Here is a 26,068-nt window from a genome sequence, read left to right on the forward strand (position 1 = left end):
CTCTGAGTGTGCGCACGGGGCGCTGGGGCCAAGAAGGGGAGAGGGCGTGCTCCTTTTCACAAGCTACACAGTAAGATGGCAGTGGACAGGCATGGAGGGACCTGTGTGCGCACAGGGGCAACCTGTGCCAGAGCCGAGGTTTCAGAGGGAGAGGAGCCCCATCGTCTGGCCATGTCAGTTGGTCCCCACGTCCCCTTGCCCAGGCTGCAGGGCCCCTTTCCACCCGAGGGCCAAAGTCCGATTTGGAGAAGCTCTCAGGGGCCGTGTTCCAGTGGTGGGCGGGGCCAAGGCAAGGGGTCGGAACTGGAAGCAGCTGAAACACCCCCCCCCCCGCCCCCAGCACACTGCAGCTTAAAGCTCTGACTGCTGGTAACTGAGTCCCGGGAGAGGTCTTTCAGCTATTTAGAAGGGGAGAAAACCCGGGAAGCCAACAAGGTGGGTGGGGGAAAGGAGGTGGAGCCAGGCGCAGGGACCCCAGAGGGTGGGATTTGACCCCCAGATCTGAGGTTCTCTCCCTCCCTGGGGCCAGGTTTTGGGCCAGCTTTGTATAAATGCCAAAGGCTGCTTTGCCAGTTCCCCTGGTGTGGAAAGAAGCTGGTGGAACTCACTCATAGGGGATCTTTTTGAAGACCAGGTGGTCCAGCAAGGTGAGCTGCTCAGCTATTTCCAAAGCTGAGTGGGTCCCAAAGGGTTCCGCCTTGATTCCTGCAGCCTGAAGAGGGAAAGGGAAGAGGCAACACCCACTTTGAGTTTGGTCTCCAAACAGAAGCAGAGCAAGAGGATCTGCTTAATAAACAAGAATCATTGTTTGTTTGTTTGTTGCATTTATATCCCGCCCTTTTCCCTCTTGCAAGGAACCCAAGGCAGCGTACTTGGTCCTCCTCCCCTCCACTTTATCCTCACAAAAACAACGCTGTGAGGTAGGCTGGGCTGAGAGTCTGTGACTGGCCCGAAGTCACCCAGTGGGCTTCCATGGCCAAGTGGGGACCAGAACCCAGGTCTCCTGGCTCCCAGTCCGACACTCTTGCCACGACACCACACTGGCTCTCAGTTACAGCACCCACAGCAGGTAGCAAGTGCCCAGAGAGGACTCAACCCTCTTCCTCACAACGGGGGGAGCGGTGGGCACACATGCCGGCATGTCTGTGAGTGAGTGAGCACAAGCCAAGGCTCCTGAGCGGTCACACTCAGTACCCCCTATGGCCTTGGGGAGTTTCTGAGGGGAGGGTGGGAGCGCATTCTCTTTCACACTGGAGCCAGCTCACGCATGGGGGCTACAAAAAGAGTCAGTCCAGTGCAGGACCTTCAGTTCAAATTCCTGCTCAGTCATGATCCTCACTATATGGTCTTGCTGTCAAGGGCTCCTTGGAGGCCTCTCTCAGTCTAATCCAGTAGCCAAGTCCAGACACAGACAAAGGGATTCCTTTCAAAGCTTTATTCTTCTTTTACAACTTAACAACTATACCGATTGCAACTAGATCTGAGCAGCACAGTACCTCTGCCCTACGTTGGAACAGTTGGTCCCCGTTTGAAAGGGAATCACTGGCAGACCCCTGAACTTAAGGACTAGGGAGAGTCCCTCCCCTTTTCCCTTGGATCCTCTGGGCGCAGCCGTTGTTTGCGCGCCAACCGGGCACTGCGCCTCCTTTCCGCGCCCTCCATCTGGCGCCGCTCTCTGCGTCTGCGTCGCGCGTCCACCAAGTCTGCTATCTCTGCTCGGTCACTCCCTGGACTGCTTTCTAATCTAGGAATGCTGGTGGGAGGAATCTCCGACAGCTGTGGGCCCTGGGAAAGAGGAGCGCGCTCCTCTCCCAGGAGCGACTGCTCTTCCTCAGAATCAGAACTACTCTGGGATTCTATGGGCTCAGTGTCCACCCTGACACTTGGTCAGGTCACTAGTCTACCATACAAGGCTACTGACATGAAGGAAAAATGTCCTTCTGAGATCCTGGCTGCTTCAGGCCTCCTCCCCAGTGGGCCTGGCCCCCCATACCAGTGTTGCCTCCTTGCATTCACAAGGTGCCAGTGAAAACTCCTGCTGCTGGGCTTTGTTGCATGGAACAGCTGCTCTGCTCTGTTCTCCTCTCTGGAAGGTTTTCCCAAAGCAGGGTTGGTTTCCCAGAGGCTCTCATCTCTAGACCTGGCCTCTACTGGGGCCCTGAAGTGCAAAGGGCTCTTTTGCGGAGGGCTGTGCAGCACACACCCTGACTGGCCACTTGGCTCCTGGCAGGCAGGCACCGGTCATCCAGGAGGGACATCACTGTGCGGTCATGTACTTTTAAGGCAGCTGTTGAAGACTTTTGCCCCCAAACTTCCCACTCTTCTTCACTAGTCCTTAGTGAAGGACCTCCACATGATTACCATGGAGTTCTTTGGAAAACACCCCAGGCCACATGGATAAAGCTCAGCATAATTTCGTATTTTACATTCAGTTGTGAAATGCTCACTACATAGACAACCAGGCAGAATGTTTGCCATGAAATAACAAAGGGCAAAAGGGGAAAAAATGAACACAGCCCTTAACTGAGATCCACTTGAGGAAGAATAGAACTTGTGTGGAGGGGGGAGAAGAGTTACCATTTGCAGGATCTCTTCCAGGGTGATCTGATTGTCTCCAGGGTCATCCTGTGTCAAGGTCCTGGGAAACAAAAAAAGGCAGCGTTGGGGTGTAGAGCTGCAATGAGACTCTTACGCATTTGGTGTTTCAGGCTATGATTCTCCTGACTGGGAAGAAAAGGTTCGACCTTTCACTCCATTTATTCTGGAAAAGGGAACTGAACTGTGAGTGTGTCCGACTGGGGCCTGAGATGGATGGTTTGCAGTCTGTCTCTGAAGTTGGCATCTCCAGGCCCAAACTCCATTCTATGCCATTCTAAAGGTGGGAATCAGCTGTCTTCCCTCTAGAGACTCTAAGGAGCCAAGTCCATGATCGGCGTTTCCACGGATATCCTAAGAGAGCGTAGGCAGGAGAGGGCTGGGTGAGCATCTCCTTCTCATTGCTGAGCCCCGTTGCCTAATAGTGCCGTGGCAGTGGTGGCAACAGGGGGTCCATGGGCCAATATAGCCCACAGGTAACTGCCCATGGGCCCAACACTTACCTGGGCCCTGAGGGCCTCCAGTCTCACGCAGCTGTGACTGTGGCGGTGGGTGAGTCAAGGATGGTGAGTGGCTTGGCGATGCCCTTGGCTCTGCTCACTGGCCAGGCCAGTGGCTGACCAAGGGCTTGCAGGGCAACCCTCTGTGGCATGCGTGCAACTACTTGCCTTATGATGTTGGCAGCTGCTTTTCTCTCTTGAGTCAGGAGTTCTGGGTCATGGATCACTTCCTCCAGAAAGCTGATCACTTTACATTTCAGTTCATCATTAGTTTCAAAATCCTGCCGAAAGAGCATTTATATTTATATTATACCATATTAACACTTTCATACATTAGAGACAGACTTGAGAAAACAGATATGGACGGGGCTGGTGCACCATCTAGTCATGATATGGGTACCTTTCGGCTTGTGTAACCTGAGGATGTGGGCAAACTGCTTGGAGGACTGAGGCCTACTACTTGCCCTTTAGATCCTTGTTCATCCTGGCTTGTGAAATCTGCCAGAGCTGGGCTGGATATCTGGACCTCGGAGGTGGTAAATGCCTCCTTGAGGGATGGCAAGGTCCTCGCAGCTTTGAAAGAAGCTGTGGTGAGGCCCTTGCTGAAGAAACCAAATTTAGATCCCACGGTTCCAGATAATTACCGCTGTGTCAAATTTGCCGTTTGGGGGCAAGGTGCTAGAGCGTGTGGTGGCCTCATAACTCCAAGCCATTTTGGATGAAACTGATAACTCAGATCCATTCCAGTAAGGTTTCAGGCCTGGTTACGGGATGGAAACAGCCTTGGTCGCCCCGGTTGATGACTTATGCCAGGGAATGGATGGGAGGAGTGCAACCCGGTTGGTTCTTCTGGACCTCTCAGCGGCTTTCGATACCATCAACCATGGTATCCTTCTGGATCGTTTATCTGGATTGAGCTTAGGAGGCAGTTTTAAAGCAGTTCCGGTCCCTTCTGGAGGAGCAGTCTCAGGAGGTGGTGCTGGGGGACGTCTGTTCCACCCCATGGCCATCAGCCTGTGGGGTGCCGCAAGGTTCTATCTTGTCCCCCATGCATCTAACATCTACATGAAATGGCTGGGGGAAGTCATCAGGAGGCTTGGGCTGAGATGTCATCAGTATGCAGATGATACTCAGCTCTACCTCTCGTTTCCATCTGCACATCCCAGGGAGGCTGTGGAACTCTTAAGCCAGTGTCTGGAGGCTGTTTTGGGATGGAGGAGGGTGAATAAGCTGAAACTTAATCCAGACAAGACGGAGGTACTGTGGGCTGGGAAACCAACTACTTTGGATGGAGGTTTACAACTGGTCTTAGATGGGGTTGCACTCCCTCTGAAAGACAAAGTGCGCAGTTTGGGAGTCCTCCTGGACTCTGAGCTAACTGGGGAAGCCCAGGTGGCTGCAGTGTCCAGGAGTGCTTTTTACCAGCTTAGGATGGTACGCCAACTGCGGCCCTCTCTGGAGAGGACGGACCTTGCCTCAGTTATCCACGCACTAGTCACATCCAGGCTGGACTACTGTAATGCGCTCTACGTGGGGCTGCCTTTGAAGACAGTTCAGAAACTCCAGCTTGTGCAGAATGCGGCTGCGTGAGTATTGGTGGGGGCGCGGCGATTCGATCATATAACGCCTATACTGTGCCAGCTACACTGGTTACCGGTGCATTTCAGAGCCCAATTCAAAGTGCTGGTTTTGACCTTTAAAGCCTTAAATGGTTTGGGACCAAGTTACTTGAAGGACTGCCTACACCCTTATCAGCCTGCCACACTTTAAGATCAGAAAGAGAGGCCCTTCTCATTTGCCCACCTGTGACAGCAGTCAGGTGGGTGAACACATGTGAGAGGGCCTTCTCTGCAGTGGCCCCGCATCTTTGGAACAAGCTGCCATTGGAGGTCCGCCATCCTCCGTCATTGCAGACTTTTAAGAAGGCCTTGAAAACATATTATTTTACCTTGGCCTTCTATTGATATGACTGCTACTGTTGCTGTTGATGCTGTTAACACCATTGTTGGTTTTATTGTTTTAATTGTTGTTTTTAATTTTAATTTTAATTGTTGTTTTAATTATTGGCTTTTATTGTTTATGTTTTTATCACTTTTAATATTTTAACTGTTTTTATGTATTTTATTGTTGTAAGCTGCCTTGGGAGGGCTTCTGCCCTGAAAGGTGGCCAATATTTATTTTAAATAAAATAAACAAATAAACAAGTAAAGCCTCCCTCCCTCTCTCTCTCAGTCTGCCCCATAGTCCATCCCCATGGAAAGCTTGCCAGCTCCAAGGGGATGCTTGCCTTGCACGATGGATGGACGAGTTTTTTTAGATTGGATGAGGTCACCTTGTCCCCAGCTTGTAAATGATCGCTTGTGCAGGTTTCAGAGAGCTGCAGGAGGAGGATTTCAAATCTATTTATTTTGAATACATATAGACCTCGTTTCCTAGGCTCAAGATGGCTCACATTAAAATGCAATAGAAAAACATAAAACCACAATTAAACATAAAGAAAAACTCTGAAATCTTATGGTAAGTCAGCAGAAATTTAGCAGCCAAAAGATGTGAACTTCAGCTTGCCAAGAAAGGAGCCTGCAGTCAGTGGAGGATGCGCGTGGCCTGTCCTCCAAGTGGGATCACGAGCAGAGTGTGTCTTTGCCCCCACCTTGCTCCCAGCAGTGGTGGGGAAATGACAAACGGCTCCTTGAACTGCTGTCAAAATAGATGCAGATCCAGCAAGAACACTCTTGTCTAAGCACCTGTCCAAAATATGAGTTTTGCAAAGGATCCCCCCCATCCCCCCACCCAAAGAGGTGGGGACAGGCAAAGACCCTCGCAGAGCCTGCTCCAGCTTGGCTGCTCTTTCCCCACACAGGCCACTACCAGCAGCCGCTCTGGGGTAAGGATCCCAAGAGAGAGTGGGAGGCAGGCAGGCAGGCGACGCTCACGTCACCTGGACTCTTCCTCCCTTCCTGCACAGCACTTCCTGCCATCAGCTGCCCTGTGGGACTAAGTCATTTTTAATGTGGTTTTAGAATGCTTTTTATTATTATGGTTTTACGTTATTATGTATTGCTGCTTTACTTGTATGCCACCTTGGTAGAATTTTATCTTGAGAGGTGGGATATAAATAATGGTAGGTAAGTTAGTAAACAGAATTTAAAAAAAGAAACTCACCAAGCCTTTGTACCTGTCAGCTGAATAGGAAACTTGGTACTTACATGAGATCTCTCGCATTAAGATATTAGGACTAGAAGTCTACAGAGAAGAAATGTTCAGGGAATACTATTTCCTGTTCAGCTATTAAGATCTACGAATCTTTAGCAATGCTCTGTTTGTTAACAAGACATGTTTTATTTTATTTATGCAAGTTGTATTGTGATGTCATAAGTATATTTCTAATAAAAACGGAAAACGAAAAAGAAAGGGGGGAGAAAAGAAGAAAATGACACTCATGATATTAGGTGCTGCCTAAACTGAGTCAGACCATTAAATTCTAAGTATACTCACACAAGTACAACTCAGTCATATGCTTCTTTTAAGGGTGCCATGACATATGATCTGATACATAGTTGCACTGAACATGTGTCCTTAGAATGGACTGACATCCTGTTCTCCGGGAGAGATGTAGCTGGTGGTGGAACAAGGACCCAGTCCTGACAGATCCGGATGGCAATCCTCAGTACACTACCACATTTGGGTGCTACAGAGCATGCGGGAAGTATCTTAGGGGAAGGTGACCCTCCCTACTCACTGAAGGGAAACCCAGCTACATAAATGCTAGATATGGGGGATGACATTTCTCGGAGCACCGAAAAGGTCACACACACACTGCAGCTCAGCCCACTTGCTGACAGTGCAAGGACCGCGGTGGTGTTCCTCTGGATCATACTGGGCAGCTGTTTAAGCTGGACAAGTATCTTGGAGAAACCAGCACAGGCTGAAGCAACCTCTAGAGTCTAGACTGATATGGCGGGCAGGCTCCAGCAGGATGCTGAAATTGGTTCCTGGTTCCCAGTTGATTATTCACACAGAAGTTCAAAACAGAGTTCAGTCATCAAAGTTAATAAAAGGGACTAAAGTTTATACACCCCTGAAGCCCAAAATAAGATTTGGCCTACCCTATAGTATGTATCTTTATGACTGGGGGACTGGCCCCTTTGAGATCAAAACTTTGCACAACACATTTATGTATGTTGACCGCAGATGACAGTTATAAACAAAAAACTGGGGGTGTGAACCCCAAACTAAGCTTTAGGCCATTGCAAATCATATTCCCAAACCTCTGGGAAAATTTGTGCAAGTTTGCATAGAATTGCATTCAGCCCAAACCTTTGTCTGGGTGCAAGACACTGTCAGGGACATAACCAAATATGTTGCAAAGAATAAGGAACTGGGTCGATACACCTCACGGTACGGTTAATGTCAGCATATTGGGACGGATATGATTCAATGTCATCTCATAGAGAATACTGTCCTGGAGGTGTGGGTGTTTAATTTGGGGTGCACATGGCCAGTCCCTTATTTGTGATTGTCACCTGAGTGCTGAGTCTTCGTCACACTTCGAAGAGTGCTGTGCAATAACACTGGCTTTGACTGTTGAGAGTTGTGTGTCTCAAAGGGGGTGGCGGTCCCCATGTGTGGGGCACCAAAACGTACACAGGGATGCAGGGGCATTTGAGCTTCAATTCCTCATGCTTATTGAGGTCTGTTATGAACTCTGGTGTGAATAAGGAACTGAAAGCCAACTTCGGCTTCATGGCTCTGACCACAAATGGATGAAAAGCCATGAGCTGATGGCAGGCAGGCACCACCGTCGCTTCACTTTCGGTGCCTGCAGAAGATATTTTTTTTAGCAAGCCTTCCCTAACTGATGAGGCACAGTTTTATTAGCATAACTCCATAGAAAAAAAATTAATTCTGTATTTTGATTATTTTTTCTTTCTTTTTATTGCTCACTGCTCAAGAACCTTGTTAGATATAGAGCAGTATATAAATCCTGTAAGTAAATAAATAGAAAAAGAAATCTGTTTCCCCCCGTACCTGGGAGTGCTTGGACACCCAGTGCCTCAGAACATTGAGCACTCTGTTGGTTGCAGCTCTTCTGATCACAAACTCTTTGTCGCCATTCCTTTGGTCAGGGGGGAAGCCTGGATGAACAGCAAGGAACACAGTGGAGGCCACGTTAGCTGTGGAGCTGTGTCACCAGGCAAGGGGCTCCTTTTGCTGGGCCATGCAGGGGTGCTGTCAGTGACATCTTGGTGGGCTGGAAAGGCTTGCACCAATTCTACCTTGGGGCGAGAACAACGTGCTTTCTAACCTGATGGCAGCCCTGCAATTTTCTTAGCCGCCTGACCTTTTGCAAATATGTTCCGTTTCACATGTCTCAAGCGGCTGCCGTCTCCTCCGAAGGAAAGGGACTTTCCAAAGGCAGCCCCGACCTTCCCACAGCCCCAGGGAAAGGTGGGGCACACCAGGAAAAGAGGGCTCCTCCAGTTCTCCCACCTGCACTTGCTAGGGACATCCTCCGGTACTTCTCTTTCGTCGGGGTGCCCTCATTGGCACCCGCAGTGGCAATAGCAAACGCAGAGGCAGCAGAAAGGGCACTGCGGCTGTTGTCCAGCTCCCGGCAAGATGTCATTACCACACCATTGTTATATGAGAACAAAGGGAATTCTGTATCGGGAAGAGAAGATTAATAGGATAGTCTCCTCTAGCATGAATGGGCTTCCTCCACCAAGTGGCCATTACTGCAAACTCTGAGACAAATTCTTCCTTGAAAGTGCGCTGGCAACTCAAGAAGGAGTGACTGTTTAACAGCACATCTCAAGCAATCTATGCAACACATTCAGAGGGTGTGTCTGAGAACTGACATTTGCCCAGAGGTTATTGTTTCAGAAAAAGTGGATGATTTCTGGAGGACCCCACAACTGGCTCCAATACTCCGCTTGAAAATTTCACATATCTTGGGAAACCTGATTATCCAGTAGCAATGTAAATGTACTCCCTTACAACATATTTTTATAAACAGTCCTCTGTCCACAGTGCAAATAGTTTAGCTTTGAAAGGAGTTCCTCATTAGCAGAAGCACAACCACACCCAGCAGACTTGAGAAAATAAGAACATAAGAAGAGCTGTGCTGGATCAGACCAAGGGTCCATCTCGTCCAGCATTCTGTTCACCCAGTGGCCAACCAGCTGCCTGTGGGAAACCCACAAGCAGGACATGAGTGCAACAGCACCCTCTCACCCATGTTCCCCAGCACCTGGGATACATAGCTATACTGCCTCTGATACTGGAGGTGGCATAGAGCCATCACAACTAGTAGTCATCAACACCATTATCCTCCATGAATTTGTCCAATCCCCCTTTAAAACCATCCAAATGGGTGGCCATCACTATTGTAGTAGCACATTTCATAGCTGAACAGTGTGCTGTGTGAAGTAGTACTTCCTTTTGTCTGTCCTGAATCTCTTACCAATCCACATCTTAAGTTCTAGTATTATGAGAGAGAGAAACATGTCTCCCTGTCCACTTTCTCCATACCATGCCCAAGTTTGTACACCTCTATCATGTCTCCCCTTGCCTTTTTCTAAACAATCCCAGATATTGTAACCTTTCCTCATAGCTCCAGACCCTAGATAATTTTGGTTACCTTTTTCTGCACCTTTTCCAACTTGACCTTTTTGGTGCAGTGACCAGAACTGTCCAGAGTATTCCAAGTATGTAAGACAGATTTGTATAAGACCAGTATGATATTGGCAGTTGTATTTTCAATTCCTTTCCTAACTATGCCTAACATGGGATTTGCCTTTTATACAGCAACCACACACTGGGTCAACATTTTCATCAAGCTGTTCACCACAACCTCAAGATCTCTTTCTTGGTCGTTCACCACTAGTTCAGATCCAATTAGCATATATGTGAAGTTGGAATCCCCCCCCCCCCCAATGTTAAGTTAAACTTATTACATTGAACCGCATCTGTCATTTTAATGTCCATTCGCCTAGTTTGGAGAGATCATTTTGGAGTTCTTTGTAATCCCTTTTTGGTTTAACCATCCCAAACAATTCACCCTTGACTCCTCCTTTCAACTTCCTTTTTACCATTTTAGAGAAGTTTCCTCTTTTGAAGTCAAATGTCACTGTGTTGGACTTCCTTGGCAATTTTACACTTACACACCCACACACCCACATTTTTCAGTTGGTTCAACAACACTCATATCTTGCACAAGGTCATGGGTAGCACCACTTAGCATTAAGTCAAGGGTCGCCTCTCCTCTGCTTGGTTCCATGACCAACTGTTCTAGAGCACAGTCATTTAGGGCATTGAGCAATTTAACCTCTTTGCTGTGACCGGAACATGTATTTATTCAGTCAACGTGGGGATAATTGAAGTCACCCAGAATTAAACTTCCTCGTTTGGATGCCACCCTGATTTGACTTTCCATCTCAAGATCACCCTGAACATTCTGGTTCAGGGGATGATAGCATGTAGCCAGTACTAAATTACTTTTGGAGCCTGGCATTGTCACCTGCAGCACTCCTGTGGAGCAGTCTGCCTGCTCCTTTTAGGGTTTCTAGTCTGCTTGACACTATGAGTAGCCTTCATAATTAATAATAACGTGGCTAAAGCAGTGCTTGGATACAATCCAAAAAATGACAGAATGATCTCAATTCGAATTCAGGGTAAGCCATTTAACATCACAGTGATCCAAATATACGCCCCAACCACAGATGCTGAAGAAGCAGAAGGAGATCAGTTCTATGAGGATCTGCAGCACCTACTGGATAGTACGCCAAAAAGAGATGTTATTTTCATTACAGGAGACTAGTCAAACGACACCTGGAATTACAGGCAAGCATGGTCTGGGAGAACAAAATGAAGTGGGACATAGGCTGATAGAATTTTGCCAAGACAACTCACTATGCATAACAAACACTCTCTTCCAACAATCTAAGAGACGACTTTATACATGGACATCACCAGACGGTCGACACCGAAATCAGATTGACTACATCCTTTGTAGCCAAAGGTGGCGGACATCTATGAAGTCGGTAAAAACAAGACCTGGAGCTGATTGTAGTTCAGATCACGAACTTCTTATTGCACAATTTAGAATCAGACTAAAGAGAATAGGGAAGACCCACAGATCAGTTAGATATGAGCTCACTAATATTCCTAATGGATATGCAGTGGAGGTGAAGAATAGATTTAAGGGACTAGATTTAGTAGATAGGGTCCTGGAAGAACTATAACATTGTTCAGGAGGCGGCAACAAAAAACGTCCCAAAGAAAAAGAAAACCAAGAAGGCAAGATGGCTGTCTGCTGAGACACTGGAAGCAGCCCAAGAAAGAAGGAAAACAAAAGGCAACAGTGATAGGGGGAGATATGCCCAATTAAATGCAAAATTCCAGAGGTTAGCCAGAAGAGATAAGGAATTATTTTTAAACAAGCAATGCGCGGAAGTGGAAGAAGATAATAGAATAGGAAGGACAGCAGACCTCTTCCAGAAAATTAGAAACATCGGAGGTAAATTCCAGGCAAAAATGGGTATGATCAAAAACAAAGATGGCAAGGACCTAACAGAAGCAGAAGAGATCAAGAAAAGGTGGCAAGAATATACGGAAGATCTGTATAGGAAGGAGAACAACATCGGGGATAGATTTGACGGTGTGGTCAGTGAGCTAGAGCCAGACATCCTGAAGAGTGAGGTGGAATGGGCCTTAAGAAGCATTGCTAATAACAAGGCAGCAGGAGATGACAGTATCCCAGATGAACTGTTTAAAATCTTGCAAGATGATGCTGTCAAGGTGATGCATGCCATATGCCAGCAAATTTGGAAAACACAAGAATAGCCAACAGATTGGAAAAAATCAACCTATATCCCCATACCAAAAAAGGGAAGCACCAAAGAATGTTCAAACTATCGAACAGTGGCACTTATTTCACATGCCAGTAAGGTAATGCTCAAGATCTTGCAAGGTAGACTCCAGCAATTCATGGAACAAGAATTGCCAGATGTACAAGCTGGGTTTAGAAAAGGCTGAGGAACTAGAGACCAAATTGCCAGTACCCGCTGGATAATGGAGAAAGCCAGGGAGTTTCAGAAAAACATCTATTTCTGTTTTATTGACTATTCTAAAGCCTTTGACTGTGTGGATCATAACACACTGTGGCATGTTCTTGGTGGTATGGGGATACCAAGTCATCTTGTCTGCCTCCTGAGGAATCTGTAAAACGACCAAGTAGCAATGGTAAGAACAGACCATGGAACAACGGACTGGTTTAAGATTGGAAAGGAGTTCGGCAGGGTTGTATACTCTCACCCTACCTATTCAACCTGTACGCAGAACACATCATGCGACATGCTGGGCTTGATGAATCCAAGGCTGGAGTTAAAATCGCTGGAAGAAACATTAACAATCTCCGATATGCAGATGATACCACTTGGATGGCTGAAAGCGAGGAGGAGCTGAGGAACCTCATGACGAAGGTGAAAGAAGAAAGTGCAAAAGCTGGGTTGCAGTTAAACCTCAAAAAACCAAGATTATGGCAACCAGCTTGATTGAGAACTGGCAAATAGAGGGAGAAAACGTGGAGGCAGTGACAGACTTTGTCTTTCTAGGCGCAAAGATTACTGCAGACGCTGACTGCAGCCAGGAAATCAGAAGACGTTTACTTCTTGGGAGGAGAGCAATGACAAATCTTGATAAAATAGTGAAGAGCAGAGACATCACACTGACAACAAAGGTCTGCATAGTTAAAGCAATTGTATTCCCCGTAGTAACCTAGGGCTGCGAGAGCTGGACCATAAGGAAGGCTGAGCGAAGGAAGATAGATGCTTTTGAACTGTGGTGCTGGAGGAAAATTCTGAGAGTGCCTTGGACTGCAAGAAGATCAAACCAGTCCATACTCCAGGAAATAAAGCCAGACTGCTCACTTGAGGGAATGATATGAAAGGCAAAACTGAAGTACTTTGGCCACATCATGAGAAGACAGGATACCCTGGAGAAGATGCTGATGCTAGGGAAAGTGGAAGGCAAAAGGAAGAGGGGCCAACCAAGGGCAAGGTGGATGGATGATATTCTGGAGGTGACGGACTCGACCTTGGGGGAGCTGGGGGTGGCGACGGCCGACAGGAAGCTCTGGCATGGGCTGGTCCATGGAGTCACGAAGAGTCGGAAGCGACTGACCGAATAAACAACAGTCTGCTTGACACTATGCCCTCTTTGAGGTACAGAGCAACACCCCCGGCAGTAAGCCTCTTCCTGTCCTTCCTATAGGGTCCATTTGTCTGAGGAGGTTGTAAGGCTGGACAGGTATGCCAAATAGAGCACAGGTAGCACCTTTAACAGCTTAAGGCCTTCAGTTCAGCATCAGCAAAAAACATCTCGCTAAGCAGAAGCACTTTGTCCCAGAAAAGAAAAACCAGCAATGTCACACAAAAAAACCCTTGGTGTGTCATAAGATGGCCTAGATGTACAGAACAACACCATCTCCGGTATGTCCTTCCTTCTCCTTCCTATAGAGTTTGTATCCAGAGATGACTGTGTCCCACTGGTTCTCTCCATTCCATCAGGTTTCCATTATGTCCACTATATCTGGATTCTCCTTTAAAACCAAGCAGTCCAGATCTCCCATCTTTGCTCAGAGGGTTCTAGCATTAGCACAGAAACACCTGTACATCATGTCCCTCCCCAAATGTCTCTGGTATGTGCATCTTCTGTTATGTCCATTAGGCCTCTGACTGGCTATCATGTTTAACCGTATGCTCCTGGGCTATTCCCTCCCCATCCCCATTTGAGCAATTGGAAATATTTTCACCTTCATCCCCTAGAGATGATGCAACCTGAACTGGAGGCTTCCCCAGGACCTGTTGGCTTTCCCCAAGCATGGCTCAGTTTAAAAGCTGCTTTGCCAGACTTTTTGTTTCCCCGCTCACTTTACCTGAGGAGTTCTTGCCTTTCACTGGTTTAGGAGTTGTTGGCGATTTGGTTGGCGAGGTCTCTGTTTCTGCCTCATCACTCTGGTTGGGATCAATGTCAGATTCTTCTCTGACAGACCCATCTGCACCTGATTGGAACAAGCAGCAGCTTTAGGGAATTCTCACGAACCCACCAGATCAGAGCAATGTGCATGAGTTTTAAGGCAGGACTGTCTGAACCCACCCTTGGAATAACTCAACATTCATTTGCTTCTCTGTGGTTTGTAGCCTGCAAGCAGAAACGACCATTTTTCCCAGGAGGACATCAAGAACCGTCAACCCCATAATCTACCTAGCCTGGTACTCAGAACTGGGGTTGCCGTCCACTCCACTGGAGATGTTGCCCAGTCCTGTTGCCCAAGGAATGAGCTTGGAGGTTTCAACAGGTCAAGCACATGCTCTGTCAGAGAGGCATTCTTGGAAGATATCTTACAGTCTCTGCAGAAGCATTTCAGTTCTGAATCACCTCTGCTCTCTGCACTCCAGAAGGAACTTACTTTGCTTACTCAGAAGCACTTCCTCTGGCTTTTCAGAGCCCCCTTCCCCTTCATCAGATATCTTGTTGGAGTAATTACTGGACACATAGAGTTTGTTGATGTCCAGGGTGGTTTTGCTGAATGGCGACATGGAGGAGTACATGCTTGCATAGCCATTGGAGGAGCAGCTCAGTGCAGCCAGATCCAGGGCCTTTCCACCCGTAATAATGGGGATATTCAAGGACAGCTTCCTCCTCCGGCTTGGAGATGATGACTTAGTGATGGAGAGCGGAGGCGGAGAAGAAAACTTCCGGTTGGCACGTGGAGACTTTGGAGGCTCTCCATAGAGGAGTTTGGTGTTCTGGCTGCTTGCAAACAAGAGCTCCAAGGACCTTGGTGAGAACAAAACCACATTTATCACTTACAACATTCCCTCTTCCATTTCTGTTTCTTCCCCAGACAGCACAGTAGCCTGAACTTCTTACCCCAATGCAATTTAGCTTATGATGTAGGATAAGATGTTGCTGTTCTTTTAAAAAAAAAATATTGGGTGGTGGCGGCAGCAGTGGTTAATCGTTTAATATCGCAATGTCCTTCTGGCCAGGCTGTCCGAGTTGGGAATAATGGAGTTTGAAGGGACCTCAAAAGTCACCTAGTCCCACCCCATGCTGCTGATGCAGGAAATCTGCCGCCACAGCATCTCTGGTAAGTGGCCATCCAGCCTCTGCTTAAAAGCCTCTAACAAAGGAATCCATCCCCTTCTGAAGGAATCTGTTCTGCTGTCAAACAGCTTGTTTCATCAGGAAGGCCTTCCTATTGCTTAATGGAAATCCCTTTTCTTGCAATTTGAACACATTTAAGGGTCTTACCTTACCTACAGAGAATAAATTTGCTCCATCGTCTACATGACAGCCTTTCAAATATTTGAAGATGGCTACAATATGTTGGGAACACAGCACTGCAGTGGCTTTGTTTCGACTTGGAAGATGGCCTGGGGCACTCCTGCTCAGGACTTCTGCATGGGGTCCTGTGGGGTTCAGGCTTGTCTGCCCTGTATCTACATTCTTTATGTAGTCATGTTATTTCTGTGCTGCCCAATAGCCGAAGCTCTACATGAAGCCTCTGAATAAGATAATCCAGAGATGTAGGGCAAAGTGTGCCATCAACATACAGATGAAACCCAACTCTGCTTCTTTTCATCAGATTCAGGTGAATTAGTTGAACAGGAGCGTGGAGTCAGTAATGGATGGGATAAAGACCAACAAACTGAAGCTCAGCCCAGCTAAGGCGGTGGTTCTGTTGGACAGTGGGACATTCAACTAAGAGGGTGAGATTCATTCTGTTTGGGATGGGGCCACACCACCCCTAAGGGATCAAGTTCACAGTATGGGGTTGCTTTGGGACCCAGTATGGTCACTGTAAGCCCATGTAGCCTCTAAGGCATGAAGTGCCTTTCGTCAGCTTAAGCTAGTACTATGACCCCTCCTAAACAGAGGTCACTGTGATTCATGCAGTGGTAAGCTCTAGGTCAGATTACTGCAATGGGCATTACTCTAACCCACTACATGAGCTGCCTTTGAAGACTCCTGGGAAACTTCAGTTAGTACAAAATGCAGCAGCTAGCTGCTAACTGGGACTGTTTATAAAAGAATCAACAGTTCTTAAACAGCGACACTGGCCACTGGTCTGTTTCCAGGCTCAAGTGAAAGTGCTGATGTTAATCTATAAAACCCTACATAGCTTGGACTCTGGGTACCTAAAGGATACCTTCGACAACAGAAGCCTTCCTGGACACCATGACATTCCCTCCTTCTACCCCAACAGGAAAGAGGAAAGGGCCCCAAATCACCTTGCAGGAATTGCACTGATTGGCTTCTTGTAGATAGTGATCAGTTTGTCCAAGACAATCATAGCAGTGGTGAACACCCGGTAAGAGTGTAGGAAGGTGTTGAGAAAGTCTATGCTGAGGAACCTTAGGTCAGTCAGCCTCTCCAAGAGCCGCTCCACACTTGCATAGCGGATCTGGAGGACTTTGCAGGAATTCATTGTTTTACTGAATCGGATGTCGACATCATCACAGTACAAGCTGGCGTCAGACCTGGGAAGACGTGACAGACAGAAAATGACACGACAGCAAACACCACTTGACACCAGAACAAAGGAACATCAGATCTTTCCAGGTTGCACACAGAGGTGTTCTATAACAAATTGGCTAACCATTGATCTGGCTGGCTCAAGCCATCCAGCGTGAGATACAAGACTCATAAGAAGTCCTGGCTTGTACGCCTTAGATTACAGACTGCTGCATTGGCACCCAAGCTCCTTATGGTTTGGGGTTAGCTAATAACAGCACTATAATTGGATAACAACAAGAGACCAAAAGTACCCATGAAAACTCTACATTACTATGATTCCATTCATCTCAAAACACTTACTTGATCATCTGAGGAACAGTGACTTTTGAATTTTCCTCAAAGGCATTCATCATGAGGCCATTGCACCGAATGTTATCTACACACTGAAACACACAATGAACAGGCTTATGAAGAATGAGAGCTGTACTCAAAAGAGACGGCGGGAAACAGTTACAAGGCTGTGAACCCACAACACAATTCTGTGCTGGTTTTACTGGTGGATCTTTGTGTGGTGCTACCTAAACATTTGCGTGTTCTACCTCTGGAATGCTCATGTACATCTTAATGCTTAAGGTAACTCTTTTTGATTCAAGAATACCTCCTCCTCCCAGAACCTTTGATTTACTCCAGAAGATGTCCTGCAAACTGTATTAATACCATAGACTGAGGGGTAGTGAAGAATCCTTACATAGCCCCAGACCTAACATCCCCCAATCCTTGATGTGAATTTTGGTGGCTCCTTATGGTTTGACTTACCTGGCTGATATCACTGGTCCAAGCAGCCTTTTCTTGTCTGGAGGATGCCACAAGGATAACAGTGTAGGATGGACCATCTTTAGGTTCCACCACAATCTTGAAGTCAAGATGGTCTATATCTTGCCCAGATCCTTTCACTGTGTAATAGACAAGAGAGACAGAAAGGATTTGAGAGCGTGAAGTGCAGACTGGCAGCGGGGGAAGGGGCTCTAGTCCAGCAGTTAGGATGCAAAACATAACTGTGCTGCACATGGGACCCATTTTGGTGCAATGACCATTTGCTCTGGGTAAAGGCTGGAACAGCAGCTGTTTCTATGTGCAGCATCAAATCTTTCTAGGCTGTTAACACCACATTTAGAGACACCAGGGTCTACCTGAATGAGACATTTGCATAGCACTGACTCCTCCTGCAGCTTTAGGTTCTCTCTTTGCCCAGACACCATCTGTGATTCTTTCCCCCCTTGAATCTAGTCCTTCTTCAACATAACTGGACAAATCCAATGTTTAACCACTGCATATGCCAGTCTTAATTCAACTGTGGGGCCAGCCAAGCGCTGAGCTGCTCCGCATCAGTCACAAGTGCTGTGCTGCAGCGGCTGCTGGCACTGAAGTCCTGGCCAACATCTTTCCTTCCTTATGTCTCTGGACATAGTTGGAGGACAGGTGATGCAGCCACCTTGCTGAACCTAAGCAGGTCCGGATCTAGGCAGGGCTTGGATGGGAGACCCCCGGGAACCTCCCATGTATGCTGCCTTGAGTTCTGTGTTAGGAGAAAGGGGAGATATAAATGCACTGAACAAATAAAAAATGAGGCTGCATGGGCACACGGAAGCAAAGGCGGTGGCTAGGACAATGGTGGTGCATGAGTGGAAGACAGAAACGCTTGGGAAAAGGTGTTGGGAGGAAGTCATAGAGACAGGGCAGGCAACTTAGTGGGCCTGACATGGGCAGGGGCCACTTTTGAGGAACTGGGTTCCACGTGCTACACGTTAGAGAGAGTCTACTGGCGTGGAGGGAATTCTGTTTGGCAGGCTTTGCCTGAGCTGATTGGTACATACTGTCCTCATCGGTGCTCTCTGTATCTTCCACCAGGGTGCAGTCTATGAGGGAGATCACTCCATTCTGAAAGAGACAAAGACCAAGTCCTCCTGGGAAAGACACTCACACAGTTTGCCCTCGGATGTTTTTGCTGACTTCTGCCTTACCACTCAAGGTCTCTATAGCTCTATAGTGGCAGAGCCCCTGCTTGGCATGCGGAAGGTCCCAGGTTCAATCCCCGGCATCTCCAGGTAGGGCTGGAAAAACTCCTGCCTGAAACCCTGGCGAGCTGCTGCTGCCAGTCAGTGTCGACAATACTGGGCTAGAGGGACCCAGGGTCTGACTCAGTAGAAGGCAGTTTCTAATGTTCCACTCCTCCCCCACTGCCCCATTTCCTCTTCCTCCCTGAAGCAATAACCTGTGGGGGCAGAGGGGGGAGCAAACGCATGGAGGCAGCGGGGGGCAGCTTTAGTCCTGCAACCTGCTGTGAAATCAGAGTTAAATATGAGTGCTGCCATTCCTCAGCACTTTGAGCATTAATATTTTGTGCAAGTTATTAGACGGACGTGATGGTCACTCTGCTGGATCTGGCAAGATGCTCTCAGGCATCACTCTACATTTTGGCAATGCACCAGAAATGGCTGCAAGTACCACATAGTTTCCCTTCAATCAACCACGGCATGTTTCTGAGGCAAATCATGGCAAACTGATAGCACTGGAAAAAAAGGTGATTTCTGAATGGATATTGCATAAAAACAACCCACTGATGAGTATGATCCAAATGGACTCTTAATCCAGTCCAATATTCCTGCCTGGGACCACACAACCATGGAGCTACACATTCCATCGGACGACACTGGAGGCGTTCAAGACGAGGCTGGACAGCCACCTGTTAGGGCTGCTCTGACTTGGATTCCTGCATTGAGCAGGGGGTTGGACTCGATGGTCTTATAGGCCCCTTCCAACCCTACTACTCTATGATTCTATGACACATGACATGCTAGACCATGATGGGTGATTAGCTACACACTGTGGGTTGTTTTGTGACCAACCCACAGTGCATGATTAATGCACCCGCCTGATGATCAGGCAAACAACCCACAGTGCATGGCTTGGTTGCCCCTCGTCCCCCCTCCCTCCCCCTCAGTCCTCCACCTGGCATCCCAGGGGACTTGGCGGAAGACCCACCTTGTCTGCCGCCAAGTCCTTCTTCCTGGCTCCAATAGCGATCTTGATTGTGATTGGAGCCCTTTTTTTGTTTTCCTGGCCCTGTTTGTGTGCAAAAACAGGACCAGAGGGGGAATCACACATCCTCATGCCTGGAGAATGTATGTAATTAAAAAATAATAATAATTAAAAGTGCCCTCGTGCTGAAAATTGGCTGTGAGGGGGAATCCAACCCCCCACCACAGATCCTTGGGGCAGCGGGGTCCATGGAGCGGGGTTGGATCCCCTCCCCAGCCGAGTTTTGGTACAGGGGCACTTTTAAATTCCCACACAAGCCTACGGAGCTGATTTTCCCAAACAACCCACTCTGATAAGAACAGTCTGGGTTTGCATTACATGCTAACCCATCATGGGCAGTCACCCATGATGGGTTAGTATGTCATGCGAACCCAGTTTCTGCTTTTCGTTGCAACACAAAAACGCTCCAGCAATCTTTAGCGATGTTCTGACTGCGGTGCTGTAACCGCCCAGAGAGCTTCAGCTATTGGGCAGTATAGAAATAAGTAACTAAATACCGAGTAAGGTCTCTGTGATCTGCATGACCTGTAAGAGCAGTTTCAGGGCAGTAAGTCGGTAGCCGTCGGAGGCTGGAGAGGGTCAACCGATGTTTCTCCCCTGAGAATGGGTGGGATTTCCTGTGGGGCAGACCACGCTCCTGCCCCCCCGCCCCCGTTTGGTGCTCTGCTCCTCTCACCTTTGTCAAGTGCAGCTTCCCACCGGAGCCCCTGGTGCAAACGATCAGGTGCTTGGAGAACAGGAAGCACTGCCTCTCGCCCTCCCTCCTGAGGGACAGGGAGCCCAGGCGCCCTCGCGGGATCTTCCCCTTCTCGGACATCGGCACTTGGATGAGGGAGCCTGGTGGGAGAAGACGCTCTGGCTCAGCAGCCGGCCAGCCGGCCAGCTGCAGCCCTGCAGGTCGGGCTGCCAGCAGGCGACAGTCCTCGCCTTCGGGCGCCACCGCGAGAAGCCCAGCAGCGGGCGCGGCCGGGAGCGTTGCTGTGGGCGGGCCCCCCTCGTTGCTCCGCATCGCCTGGTGCTCCCGTGGCAGCGGGGGGCGAGGTGGGGGTGCTGAGGGCATTTTTAATTTTAAGCAATTTCTTGGGACTGGGGCATTAAAAATGTTTGAAGCAATATCCTGGGGCTGGGGGATTTTTGATTTTTTTGAGAGCAATATCTTGGGGCTGGGGACATTTTTAATTTTACTGAAACAATTTCCTGGGATTGGGGGCATTTTTTAAAGCAGTTTCCTCAAGCTGGGGGCATTTCATCCTTTCTAGAAGTCAAGATTAATATTGCTGTCATAATACCTTTATTTAGGTCAGGCAAAAGAAAAATGTGCAAGTTTCTGAGATCTCCAGATCTTTCTGTCAGGCAAGATGCTTTAATGGGGGCGGGGTCTGATTAGACCAGAGGATGCAAGTCCAGCTAGTTCCAAGGTGTAGCGTGGCCCAGGGTGCATTTCTCAAGTGGTGCAGACCTGACCGCTAAGCCATGTTAATTTACAACTGCATTATCTACACTCTTCCATTCTTACAAGCAGGTTTTCTTTCATCTCTTTATCCCTCTGTGTATGCTTTTCTCTTCTTTTTACATATACAGGAAATGCCTTTAAAACATTCCCATATAGGGTCTTTCGTATGACCAGCACCCGTGAGTTTGGGGCTAACAGCACAATCCTGTACACATCTCCTCAGAAATAAGTTCCACTGAGGTAAGTGGGTATAGCATTGCAGCGTTAGTGTGGGAATGCAGCATCCTTCCCCAAACTGGTATCTTCCAGATGTTTTGGACCACAACTTCCAGAGTTCCTAACCATGGCTGGGGCTGATGGAGTTGGAGTCCAAAACATCAGGAGGGCACCAAGTTGGGGACGCCTGGAATACGGGAAGATACATAACCGTTTTGTCTCCTCTTTTTCTTTCCAGTGCCGCTCCTGTCCGCTTCACTCTGTCTTGGTCCAGCCCTCACAAAAAACAAAGTAGCGAACAAAAACGGAATGCCATGACTGGTAGGTCAAAGCAAGGTTTGATATACACCTGACAGAAAAAATCCCCCCCCCAATCGTTGGTTTTTATCCACCCTGCGTGTGGGAGGAGGAGCCTGCATCTAGCCAAGATTAGGGATGTACGAAGGTCACTTACCTTTTCAACGAGGCAATTCGCAGTGGCGGGGGACGGCGCTCCGCACCTCCCCCTGAAATTCTTCTCTGTTCGGCTCTGCTCCGCGGAGATTCCACAGAGCCGCCGGCCGGGGCTGCCTGCAGCCGGTATTCCGGCCACTGGGCAACTTCATTCCGGAAGAAAAAAAAAAGGCGTACACAAATGGCGGCAGCTACGGCGGCCGCCATTTGCGTTCCCTATTTTTCACCGATTTATCTTACGTAAATATTTACGTAGGCTACAACGGCGAAAAATAAAGGAACGCAAATAGCGTAGTGGGCTATTATATATTTGTAATATATATATATTACGTAATATTTACGTAAGATAAATCGGCGAAAAATAGGGAACGCAAATGGCGGCCGCCGTAGCCACCACCATTTGCGTACGCCCTCTTTTTTTTATTGGCTTGCCGTGATAGGCTATGTAAATACTCGAAAGACCAGCCGCAGCCGCCGTCGTTCAGAACATCTGCCCCAGGTAAGCCTCGTCCTGGGGGGAATCCGCGGGGGGGCGGGGAGGCAGGCCATTCCGCCCCGGATTTCGGGGGGATGAATGCCAGCGCATTCGGCCTCATTGAAATCTGTGGCAGAATTCTTCCACATCCCTAGTCAAGATGGGCTCAGCAAGTCATGTGCTGGTTAGAGGAGGCTCCAGGTGCCCCAGGTTATGCTGGGAAGGAGGAGGGTGGAGAGCAACGCTTTGGGCATCTCCACACCTTCAGTTTACTGCACATGCACGATTGGCCGCTCACTGAATTGCGCGGGCCCATTACACGACGTTGTCATCGTCCAGTCGTTATCCCACCATTTCCGCCCACCTATCCCATGTTTTCCTCAAACGGAAAAAAGTGCAGTATGTTCCCAAATAGGTACAAATGGAGCACCGTGACCTCCCCGTGTGTTTCTCCCCTAGTGCGAATGAACTGTTGCATGTTCGCAGCTGTGGGCGGTTGTTTTGGGTTGTTGGGGGTGCGGTCATGATGGCGAAGGCAGTGACAATGGGCTGTGGGGTGTGTCCCCTTCCTGCACCTTCGCCATTTTGGGTCCTTGCCATTTTCAGCCTGCAGCATTCTGAACAAGGCAGCAGGTCGGCAGAGCAGCATGCCAGCCTTCCGACCTGCCAGGACACCCCACCCCCCGCTGTGCATTCCCAGAGAGTAAACAGCTGAGCAAATGGCAGAGATTGTCAAAAATACTGGACAGGAGGCGGAGGGCCTGGGGAGATCGGTGGGGGGGCTCTCTGCGTGTCAGTCCCCACCTACCAGTAACATGCAAGGGAATGGAAAGGGGCAGCAACCAGGGAGGAATTATCGCTACACCTTGAGCGCGTGTAATGCTTCTTTGCGGAAAGTGGTGATGCCTCTGAGTGGCATCACCACCCCTGTGAGGATGAAAGCAAGAGAAAAGAATGCGACGGGGACAGCCATCTAAAGAGAACGATCCAGTCCTGCAATGATACCGGATGGGGAAAGAACCAGCACTGATGTGACATTCTCCGCCTGTGTGATGCAGCCCTTTGATCCTTCTTTTAGGAGAATATGAAGTCCCTAAAATGGAGGATCAGAGATCTCCCTACTTCCTGGGCCACCAGGAGACTCCTGCAACAAGCACATAACCCACTGAGCCCACCTTGAATACCTGCAGACTCCTCCTCCCATAGTACACCCTGGAACTAGCCTGAACCTGTAGATAATGTAACTTTCCATTGACTTCTTTGTTTTTTCTCCCTCCTACCTCCACTTGCCTTGCTGATGAAGGGATCTGGGTATCGTGAAAGCTTGCACAATTTGTTAGGTGATCTTTTGGTTATCTTAAAAAAGAAGTTATTGGTTATGGGAACAAAAAATGCAGTAGTTCTGGGAAAATGAAGAGAATGAAATTAAAATGCAAATGTCAAGGATGACCTTTCTTATCTCCAGCTATAGCAACTGGCAGCATTCCAGAAGACAGTATAAGGGCAGAGAAAAGTTATTTGCGCCATTCTCTCAATTTTATATACCTCTACCATTATTTACCTTCTGTTCTAAAAATAAGCTTTCCCAAGCATTGTAACCTCCCCACATAAGCAGTAGTGCAGGTAAATCATTCTAAACCCTGGACTCCATGACCTTGGCTGCGGGCGGAGGCAGCTTTAGACAGCCCTGCGTGCTTCCCAACTGAAGGAGTGCACAAGCAACGTTTCTCTTCTCTCCACCCCGAGCGCCACTCCATGCTTTGCAACTGCTTCCATATCCTTTATAGATTAGAGCAATCCAAATCTGTTTGGCAAAGCTGATTAAAAAAATACTCTGAGCATGTGCAATTTGCATTTTAAACTCACTTGAATGATAGCACCATCACAACCACAGGGATAAAATGGAGTTGGCTTCTGCTGCCATCCTCTGGGTGGCCATTTGGGAGCGGGGCTGGACTTTGGCCTCAAGGCCCAGCCCCAGCTGCCCCAATGCTTGTAGAAGCATTGCTCCAGCCCATCAATTCTGGGAGTGGCGCCTTTTCTGCACCTTTTCCGGCTCTTTTTGGAGGGGGGCTGAGGAATCCCACACTGCCAGCGCCCCCTCCCTCCTCCCTAGATGCACTACCTTGTCTTACAAAAGTCTGGCTGGTGTCCAAGAGGATTTCGCAGCCTTCGATAATCATCCTTTCAATCGCCAAGTTCTTCCGGATGTTTTCAGTCTCACTCACCTCATCGTGCATGATCCTACAGAAAGAGAAATGAGTCAGCTGAAGACCAATTGTAGAGACGCCTCCATTGAGTTGATGGACCAGCATCTGCTGGACATGGCCCGTGGGTATAAAATAGAGAAGCACCGTGCACATCGTTGTTCCTAAGCAGGTTGCCAGTTGTAGTGGGCATGCCACTCATTCAGGTGTCCTGACATGTTGGCGAAAGGCTGTTCCTTTGGGGGTAGTTTCTGTGGAGAGCCACCAAGGATCCCCATGGCTACCCTAGCCAGAAGTCTGTTCAGCCTGGGAACTCTGCAGGGGGGTGGCTGTTCTCTGGCCTTCACCTCAGAGGTAAGCAGAAAGGCCAGGGATCCTCACTTGGGCTGAAGGAAGCGAATATCAGGCACAGCAGCTGGCCCTCCTCAGCACATCCAGCAGAGCCGTGGCTGCTGAGGAAACTCCAAGACTACATAAATGGGCTACTTTGGGTAGGCTTTTGGGGGTGATGAGCTCTTTGAGACTAAAGTGTAGCTGAGGTTATTTGAACAAACTTGAAACTCCTTGTAATGTATGTTTTCCCTTGCTTTATGAAGAAACTTCTCAGCATTTCTAAAATAGCGTATGTTGTCTTGTCAATATCCCCTTCACACATCCTGTACACTGTGTCTCTGCTCAAAGTACAGATGGCTGCTTATTTCCCCCAAAGTGATAATTATACAAGAACGTGAGAAATTCAGCATTCATTAAGGATGATATGAGTGATTTGTATGAGGGGGAGTCCACTTCTTGGATGGTCGCTAACATTAGTGGTACTGGGCACAAAATTCAGTATTCTGAAAATCTCAACAAGAAAAAAAAAAACCCAAGCGTCTTGCTCTTATGGTTATGAGGATAACCTGAAACACACCTGAGCAGTGCTTGGGAAAATGTCAGAAGTCACAAACAGGATTACTAATGGTTAGGAAGGAGATGGAGCATCAGTCCTCTGCTTCATTCCTTGCCCCTCTCCATAGCTTGGAAATACAGACAAAATCATTCAAATCATGCACATAAAGAAATACTTGGCATTCATATAATGAATGTTAAGTGTTCAAAGTGCTTCGTATATATTAGATATTGTCATGACTGGACTGGCCCAGGATGAGTCCTCCTTAGGCGAAGATCCAGCTGGCATGGAGTTGGAAAACCCTACGTAACCCTGTTTCCAGTCATACCTCAGACACCCCCAGCATCCCAGGAGAGACCACACCAGACTCACCTGCAGAAGAGAACCAGGAAGAACCCCCAGAAGGGGTCCCTGACACACCTGCAGTTGGTACCTTGAGTCAGGGGGGGAGGCCAAACCACCTCCCAGTCCTGAAAGCGCTGATGCTAAGAGGTGCATATACACAGGTGACCACCCAGCAGCAAAGCATGCACCTCAAGGCCCAAAGGAAACAGGCTCCTCAGGAGCAAGGGGCTTCTCGGGAGTAGGGAGGCCTTGAAGGCTGGACTCGAAGGTTGCAGCTAGGCTTGGTTGGGGTCAGCTCTCCGTTAAGGTCTG

At 48.3% G+C, this 26,068-nt stretch overlaps 1 protein-coding gene across 1 annotated transcript in view; it reads right to left on the bottom strand.

Annotated features, from left to right (window-relative positions):
• The window catches only part of RASGRF1 (Ras protein specific guanine nucleotide releasing factor 1), an 87,112-nt gene that overhangs the window by 11,770 nt on the left and 49,274 nt on the right, over nucleotides 1-26,068 (bottom strand). Inside the window, exons 7-19 of the mRNA XM_084817690.1 lie at nucleotides 24,441-24,559; nucleotides 20,395-20,555; nucleotides 18,494-18,557; nucleotides 17,436-17,572; nucleotides 16,980-17,062; nucleotides 16,394-16,642; nucleotides 14,566-14,936; nucleotides 14,032-14,157; nucleotides 8,586-8,756; nucleotides 8,124-8,230; nucleotides 3,264-3,376; nucleotides 2,578-2,638; nucleotides 609-712 (exon numbers count right to left, since the gene is read on the bottom strand). Coding sequence (XP_084673816.1) covers nucleotides 609-712; nucleotides 2,578-2,638; nucleotides 3,264-3,376; nucleotides 8,124-8,230; nucleotides 8,586-8,756; nucleotides 14,032-14,157; nucleotides 14,566-14,936; nucleotides 16,394-16,642; nucleotides 16,980-17,062; nucleotides 17,436-17,572; nucleotides 18,494-18,557; nucleotides 20,395-20,555; nucleotides 24,441-24,559 — 1,866 coding nt within the window. The remainder of the gene's footprint in view (nucleotides 1-608; nucleotides 713-2,577; nucleotides 2,639-3,263; nucleotides 3,377-8,123; nucleotides 8,231-8,585; nucleotides 8,757-14,031; nucleotides 14,158-14,565; nucleotides 14,937-16,393; nucleotides 16,643-16,979; nucleotides 17,063-17,435; nucleotides 17,573-18,493; nucleotides 18,558-20,394; nucleotides 20,556-24,440; nucleotides 24,560-26,068) is intronic.

The sequence above is a fragment of the Heloderma suspectum genome, chromosome 11, assembly GCF_057233095.1.
Source record: "Heloderma suspectum isolate Gila_16-S chromosome 11, 16-S_ref, whole genome shotgun sequence".
In the NCBI taxonomy this organism is placed as follows: domain Eukaryota; kingdom Metazoa; phylum Chordata; class Lepidosauria; order Squamata; family Helodermatidae; genus Heloderma; species Heloderma suspectum.